Source organism: Numenius arquata, chromosome 6 (genome assembly GCF_964106895.1).
Source record: "Numenius arquata chromosome 6, bNumArq3.hap1.1, whole genome shotgun sequence".
In the NCBI taxonomy this organism is placed as follows: Eukaryota; Metazoa; Chordata; class Aves; order Charadriiformes; family Scolopacidae; genus Numenius; species Numenius arquata.
Window position 1 is genome coordinate 58,953,879 of NC_133581.1, and position 8,021 is coordinate 58,961,899.

The 8,021-nt window shown below is 54.8% G+C and overlaps 1 protein-coding gene across 1 annotated transcript; it reads right to left on the reverse strand.

Annotated features, from left to right (window-relative positions):
- Positions 1–231: 231 nt before the first annotated feature.
- NGB (neuroglobin) lies at positions 232–4,780 on the reverse strand. Its single transcript, XM_074149808.1, has 4 exons — positions 4,674–4,780; positions 3,202–3,313; positions 1,537–1,656; positions 232–378 (listed from the first exon to the last, which is right to left on the reverse strand). The coding sequence occupies exons 1-4, from the start codon at positions 4,778–4,780 to the stop codon at positions 232–234; spliced, it is 486 nt and encodes a 161-aa protein (XP_074005909.1).
- Positions 4,781–8,021: the final 3,241 nt, after the last annotated feature.

An 8,021-nucleotide genomic window follows, 5' to 3' on the forward strand; every position in this document is an offset into this window, starting at 1 on the left:
AGGCTTTGCTGCAGAGATGTACCCTGCCAGCCCTTAGCAAAGGCAGAGATGTGGTCATGTCGAAGCAAGGCAGAATCACTGGGAGAGCCCCGAAGCAGGCGTGACTGGAGGAGACAGCGATGGGCTGGTGCACGGAGAAAGACAGAGGTGGAGAGAGGCAGAGAGCGCAGCCTGAGCACTCCCCCTGCCCAGGACCGTTGCGTGGTCAGGGGTGGGGATGGCTGGCAGAATCTAGTCCCCTTCTGGGAGGGTCTCCCAGCCGCGTCGCATGGCTTTCACCACAGCACCGTAGAGTTTGCTCCAAGCCTCCCGCACATCTGGGCTGAAGGCAGTGCCAAGGCATTTCTCCAGCATGTACAGCAAGGACTCGCCGACAGTCTGCAAACCAAACAGGGAGGTGTCAAGCTCAGCACTGGGGGACAACATACAGCCCCTTCTCTCGCTTCACTGCCATTTTGGACTTCTCCCATTGCAGTGCAGCTGCTCCCCTCCACCAGCAGGGCCAGGCCACTGCATCCCTGGCCTCTCAGAAGGGACCCAGAGCCAGCCCACGCCATCCTCTTCCCTTGGCCTGTGCTGGCCCTCACTCCACACCCCACACCCTGGGTGGGCAGGGAGTGCAGACAGGGATCAAGGGCTGACACCGTGTACGTAACACCAGGGAAGAGGTACATGTCCATCCTCCATGCCTCCCAGATGCAGGTAGCCAGACCCATCCCCTGGCACAGCAGCGGATCAGCAGAGCTGAGCAATGTCCTGATGCCAGGAGAGGGGGTCAGATACCATGCTGGATGCTCAGGGCCTGCCTTGCCACCTCTCAAGCCTCTCCACGGGGCACTGCTCCTCATGGAGCAGCCAGCAACCCCATCCAGGAGCACCCATACACTGAGCGCAGGGCTGGTGAGGATCACTAACCCAAGCAGAGGAGGACCCTGCTCTCTCTGAAGAGTCCAAATCTAGCAGTAACAGGAGGGAGCTATGCAGTTTCCTTCAACCTGCCCTTCTCTGCCGCGTTAACCAGAATTTCTGTCCATGCTTGATGGCAGGAGAGCAGTAAGCAAGGGTTTTATATGGAGGACACTCCTGTCTTACAGCCATGGAGGAAGCAGAGGCTGATGTGCAGCAACACCATCCCAGCGCAGACCCAGAGAGACATGTGTGGTGAGGTCTGCCCAGAGCATTCAACGCAGAGATCCAGGGACCAGGACAAAGGCTGAGCCTGCAACCCTGTGTCATAGGAGAGAGACTGCAGTGCCCCAAACTGTGGTCATCTTCAAACAGGGGAAATGCCTTGCTCCCCTCTGTATTTTTTCCCTGGGCTTACTGGGGAAGGGCAGAAAATGAGAGGAGTTCAAGGGTTTTCCTGATGGAGCCAACGTCACTAGGCAGGTAGCAGCTCGGGGGCTGCCCTGAGCCACCAGCTTTCTCTCCAGCCAGCTGAGCCCAGCAGGTAGGCACAGAGGGATAGAGACAGCTGAGGGCTGCAGGCAGGGCTGCACAAACACAACCACTACGGGACAAGCGAGGACACCTCACCGAGAAAGACTCGACCTTCACACCAACTGCCTGGTGCTTCTTGCCGAGGTTGCAGAGATACTCTTCCAGGCAGGACAAGTTCTCCAGGTGGCTCACAGCGGCATCGATCACCAGCATCACCTGCAGGAGCACAGAGGCAGAATGGCATTAATAGCAGGGCTCTGCTGCCCTGCCAGAGGAACAAAGTCTGACCCTTCTACTTCACCCTTCTCAGCATGACCGCCTCCCAGCCCAGCAGACGCCCTCTGAGCTTTCCTTTGCTCTACTGTGATCTGCATGACACATCAATGAGGCATGCTGGCAGCAGCACACACCACATCTTTCCATGGGATGCTGCCAGAGGTGCCACAGCAAGCAGCACTGCTGACCTCCTTGTCACAGATGTGGTGAACCACCCTCTAGCAGCAAAGCAGTTACAGGCGAAGATCTAATGCTGATGTGGTCATTACAGCTCTTAGGATCCCAGACAACTGCAGGGGAGCCCTAGAAGCTGCCAGGACTAGAGTTTCCAACTAGAAGTTGCCAAGATAGTGCAGTTGTGAATAAAGCAACTCCAATTCTAAGATCAGTCAAGGTATTTTGATGAGATGGGGTGGACAGTACAGCCAAGAGACCTGGTCTAGTAAAGCACAAACCACCATGGTCTCGCAGGAGCATGAAGACTGAAATGGAAACAGGACAGAGAAGGGTTAGCAAGGGATGAAGGGAACAGACATACCAAATTAGAAAAGATTAAAGCCAGGACATGGTTAGCTTGGCAAAGCCAGGAGCTCATAGAACTGTGCTCTATAATTTCAACAGGGAAATTATCTCCAACAAGAGCAAAGAGCTATTTCAGCTCAAGGCAATAATAGCAGAAGTAAAAATGGACTTAACTTTGCCAATAAACAGAGGCTGAAAAATAACAAAAAAGCTTGCAGCTATCGCAGGAGCACAGTCCTGAAACAGCCTCTTACAAGGAATAAAGACAGGCAGGCGAGGCACCAAACTGATTCAAAGATGGAGCCGGACAGTTTATGAAGGCATCTGCAAGCCAAGACTGCGCTCTGCCCTGACGTGGCCACTCTTCAGGGCTCAGCAAAGGGTCTCTGCTGCATCAGGTGTAATTCTGTCTGTGCATGAGCTCCTCCAGAGGACATCAGCATTGCTCCCCTCCCTGTTTCAGGGGGAGGCGAATGCTTATCGTGGCACTGCCCCAGAGGCTATCCAAGAGATGCTGTGGCCTCCTGGCTCTGCAGCCGCACCAACAGCCTCTCCACACCAGTGGATCCACAGGAGCCTGGCACACTGCCCAGCTCTGTGCCACCTCCTGATCAGCATGTGGCCAAGCAGAGGGCTTCAGTCCTTGTCTGGATGAGAAGTGAGCTCACTGATGCCTTGCCATGGTAGAAGAAGGGGGCTTCCAACTTTCACAAGAGGCAATCCACTTCTCAGCTGAGGGCATGGGAACCAGCATGGTGCTTCTTACCCACCACAACCAGCACCCTCCTCCCCTCCCCACTGCCATAGGGCACTTTGTCCTGGCAATAGCACTTTCTGCTAGCATGAGTAACCCCCTGCAGTTACCATCTCAGGAGAATTGACATGCACTCCCCAGTCAGACACCCCACAGTCCCAAGCCATTGCCTAAGGGCTTCCTCCTCCATGCCATAGCCCCTCTCTCACCTTCCTGATGTGATCCAGGAACTCGGGGGCGGAGAGGCACTCCTGGGGGCTGGCAAACTGTTTGCAGTTGTACTGGAAAAGGGGCAACAGGTCAGGGTCCAAGTCAAACAACCTGCAACAGCAAGAGAGAAACCCCCATCTTCTCACTTCTCAGCTTTATTTAGAGTCCTGCTCACCCCTGGAACAACCCCATCAGCAGTACACCTGCAGCCCCCACCTCTGCCTCCCTTCCCACCTACTGATCCCTCCCCACCTGTAAAGGACCCAGAAGTTCTTAAAAGTCTTAGTTTGGAACAATCCAAGTTACCTATAGTCAAAAAAAGTCTCTATTTCCCTAGCCCACAGTCCCAGCTCACTGGACTTCCTCTCTTGTCCCTTGTCCCCAAAGTCTTGGTCGTTGTCTCAACTCTTCCCATTCTCACTTTACGATCCTCTTGAGTCCCAGAGCTCCCAAATCTGGGGAAGGCCTGCAAGCTCCAGCAACTGGCTTTCCTACTTGAGTAAGGGGCGCGTGTACAAACTCAACTAATGCCCCACAGCATCACCAGCTCCCATTTTTCCTCCCTCATCCTCCCTACTGGTGCGTGCCCAGTAGGCACATGCGGTAGCAGTCACCCAAGCAGATCTAACAGGCTGGTGTTGTCCATGGAAGCCACAGAGAATTCAAGCAAATCTCCCTTCTCCCCCTCCTGCACATTAAACTACTGCATCCCTCTCCTCTCCGCTAAACTCCCAAACGTTGCTGTCACTGCTCACAGCCCTGCTCTGCAAGGGTTGGCTCCCGCCTGCTACACCCTGCTCTGGAAGCTGGTCATCAACTCTCCAACGGTCCTTTTTAAACGACTTTTCACAGATCTTTCTTTTTTCTCTTCCCGTAATCGAGACACTAATCTGCTTAGCAGAGGCAAGGAGTTGGGTTTCGGCCGTTCCCCCTAGCACACCGTTTCCTCTGCCCTGAGACCGAATCCCTCCCCGGCGGCCAGGTCTTTGCTTGGGGCTGCAGAGTGCCGTGTCAGGGACAACCAGGAGGTCCCTTCCATACACTCCCCAGAGTTGGGCGGACACGCAGCTCTTCCAACAGCAGAAGTAACGGCGGCAGGGCGGGGGATCAGCGGCAGAAACGCACAAAACCTGCCCGCAGCCTCTCTCTCCCTCACCCTCCATCTCCCCGTAACAAAGTTCTCACTCAGGGAGGGTGGGAAAGGCCGGGAAGCGGTGGGGAGGGGGGTGGCCTTCCCCGCTCCACTGCCCCGCGGCAGCCGCGGCTTGGCGGTGGAGGGGCTTCAGCCCCCGGCCCGCCAGCCTGACGGTAAGGGAGCCGGCCGGGAGCCATCGCCAAGCCAAGGGAAGCGCTTCTCTCCAAGAAGCGGAGCCCGTCCATCTCCCCCGCATCGGTGCGGACGGACGGACGGACGGACGGACGAGGGGCTGGGGTGCCGGTGAGCGCATCCCGTCCCTGTCATCCCGCTCACCTGGTGAAAAGGACGAGGCCGTGCTGTACGGGGCTGCCGCTCAGCCGCTGCCAGCTCTCCCGGATCAGCGCCCGCTGCCCGCCAGACAGCAGCATCCCGCTCTCCATGGCGGGGGCGGGGGGGGGGGGCGGCCCCTCGCCGCCCCAGGCGAGGCGCTGGCACCGGCACCGCTCGCTCTCCGCGGGCGGAGGGGCCGCCGAGCGGCAGCCGCCCGCCCCTCGCTCCGCCGGGGGGATGCTCCGCCGAGGAGTGGGGGGGGTAAGGGGGATGGAGGGGCGGGCGGTGCCGCGCTCACCTGGGGGGTCCCGCCCCCGCGGCCGGCATCCGCGCTCCGCCCGCGGCCGGCAGCGCAGCTCCCCCCGCGCCCCTCTCCTCCGCCCCCGGCTGCCTCACGGGGAGGGAAGAGCTCATTTTATATTTCCCACTCAGGGAAAGGAAGGAAGAAAAAAAAATAAAATAAAAAAAGTAAAAATTAAAACCCCCAGCCCCCCTCCCCCAGGACTCGCAGCCGCAGGACAGAGTAGAAAGTTCAGCTCATTCATGGTTGACATTTTCCAATCAGCCTGATTTTACGAGTGAAGCAGCACGGCAGAGCCCTGCTAGCGAGGGGACCACCGGGACCCAGCCGCGTTCCCTCGCTGTTCAGCACAGCTCCCTCCGAGCACAACTTTGCTCCAGCACCGGGGCATCCTCCTCCACTGAGCCTCAGGATGCCCCGCAGCCACCCGCTACCTCCATGGGCAGAGGCAGTCTAGACACTGCAAGATACATGTTTAATTTAAGGCTAATTAAGCCAGCTGAACCAGGCAAAGTTGTTAGAAAACAGATCAGAAGGCACGTCATCTTTGTCAAACATGTTCAGGACACTCACTTCTCTTTATTGTTCAGACAAAGGCAGACAGTGCTTTGAACGTGGCCCCGGGATTCAGGCAGCATGGAGGAAACAAAGAGAGAAGGGGCAAGCGAGGTCTCAAGCAGCACAACAGAAGCTAGGAAAGTCAGAGCAGTCATGCAAGTAAAGGCTTTCAGAAGGACACGAGCAACACAAAAGCACAAATATTACTGAAACCATCACAGTCTGCTCAATTGTGCTGATTTAATTACAAGTTCTGGTTCTATACATCAGACTTACTTCTTGTAATCAGGAGAGAAGACAGCAGCCTCTGACCCAGCCCAAGATCACATTGACTCAGTGTCGGCAGAAAGGAGGCTCGTCTCATTGGAGCACTGAAAATAATCCCTGGAAGGAGACAAGTTCAAAAGCACAATGCTACATCCTCAGCCCCAGCCCCAGCTTGCCTCCCAGGGGCCTTTCCCCTAAAGATCCAGAGTGACAGCACTGACTGCAGTGACAATAGGAAGCCACCCAAGACATCCCTGCAAGTGCCAGAATAAATTATCTTTTTCCTTGGGCTTTTGAGACCCCACATTCTCAGTGCAGACCAGACAAGATGCTGTACAGGAAAAGCTCCATACACGTTAGAGGAAGCCAGAGAACCCCTTCCTCTTCAAGAGTCCAACAAATTCACAAAGAAATTGAATTGTCAGGTGGGACTAGGGCGTCTCACAAATGCTTCAGATCTCTGGCTACTGAGACAGAAAACAAATGATGTTGCAAATGATGTTTTGAATGCCATTGCTAGAAAAAAACTTAATTATTGTCAAAGGTCCCGGGTCCTGGAAAGACGCTTTCTGGTTTCTGTTAAATCATGGCTTCTATTAAGGATACAGGATTTTAGCTTTCATGATAACAAAGAAAAGCCTGAAAAGCATATGATCTCTACACATCTATAGTCTTAGAGAACAGGGGATAAATAAAAAGCATTCAATAACAAAGAAAAGTCACAAGCTGCAGGGCCATGTTATGGCTGGGGCGTTGGAACATGCAACCTGCCAGCCTGCAGCGCTTCCTGCTGTTGGTCACCATCTTCTGGTCCACAACAAGCTCCTACTAAAAACAGCGCCCTAGCTGTATGGTTGCAAAGGAAACATTCACTCTGGGGACTGATGATAAATCAGTGTGATGACAACTGCTGAAGCTGCAAGGAATCTGAAAGAGCAGTGGGAAACAGCGGGTTAATCTGCTCAGGGCAGCAGACACCAGCCCAGCAGTGCCAACGCAAGCATTAACCTTTAGCTATCTTGCAGCTGATCAAGCGCACCAGTAAAGAGCATGAAGTGTCATCCTATATGCATCTGCACAAGCTCCTCCGACGTTTCAGCCTGTTGTCACAACCACGCAGCCGTGGAGCTTCACCCCAGCCTGGCTGGACAGTTGAGCCTGGCCCCGCTGACAAGAAGCGGGAGCAGAAAAGGCAGGAGCGCTCTGCTGCCAGGGTGCAGGAAAGGAGGGCGGAGAGTCTTCCTGAGACCACAGGGTACCGAGGAGCAGAGTTGAAGCACGTATATGCAGTCAGAGCAGCAACCGAGACTGAATATTTGCCTAGCAACATTTTGAATATATTCAGACCCGGCTGACAGAGGAGACAGAGAACCACCACAAAAGCAAGTTATTGTAGTTAACGGTGGTCGGCTCCTAAAGCTTACTTGGTATATGGGACACCTGTCCTTGGGTCCATGCAGGCACCATGCCAGCTATCACATCCTGAAACGACAGTGAAATGCAGGTTCAGCCATGTTTCCTGGGGGCAGTGGCATCTCAGACAATAGCAGTGACGCCATGATGGCAAGGGAAAATGGTGGCTCTTGTCCAAAGACTTTCCTCATACACCTTCCTTCCATGCTGCAGATGGTGGCTGCACACTGAGTGCTCACAGACAAGGCACAAGTGTCAAAACGGACTAGAGATAACAGCAGCAATGAGAGTGCTGAAGTTGACATGTCTTCTCCTTCCTTGGAACATATGGGTGCCCTAGCTGATGGAAGGGGCAATGGACTGGCCCTACCACTGCCCGCCTGTTGGCACCCAAAGCCTACACTGGTAAAACACTCAGCAGAGCCTAAGAGCCAAAGGGAGTTAATTCCTTCCCTGCCCCCCAGCACCAGCTTCTTCTGGGCAGGGTACGTGCACATTCATGAGCAGTCTCCCCACCTTTCCTGCCCCTCTGAACAGTCAATCCATCCCTTTGTTGCCTTCTGGCACTGGTACGTGCTCTCTCCCTTAATAAATCCAGCAGGTTTTTCCCTGTGACAGCACAAATCTTCCAGTGCAGGAGGAGGGAGCTGTAAGGAGGGACCTGAGGTGGGAGACAAGAAGAGTTCTTAGGTAAGAAACATCTGAACCACCATTCACATGACTTAAAAGAGCGAGGGCTCGGGAGACACGGTGCTCTTCCCTACGTGCAAAGCAGCTTCTCCCTTGCAGTACGTGGCTGCCAGAGGAGTTCC

What these genes read in the sequence shown, in the direction of transcription:
- NGB (XM_074149808.1), bottom strand. Translation starts at nt 4,780, where the DNA reads ATGGAGAGCGGGATGCTGCTGTCTGGCGGGCAGCGGGCGCTGATCCGG. An exon ending in GGCCTCGTCCTTTTCACCAG is followed by an intron (nt 3,314 to 4,673) that starts GTGAGCGGGATG and finishes TTGCTGTTGCAG; the next exon opens with GTTGTTTGACTTGGACCCTG. An exon ending in TGAAGGTCGAGTCTTTCTCG is followed by an intron (nt 379 to 1,536) that starts GTGAGGTGTCCT and finishes TTTGGTTTGCAG; the next exon opens with ACTGTCGGCGAGTCCTTGCT.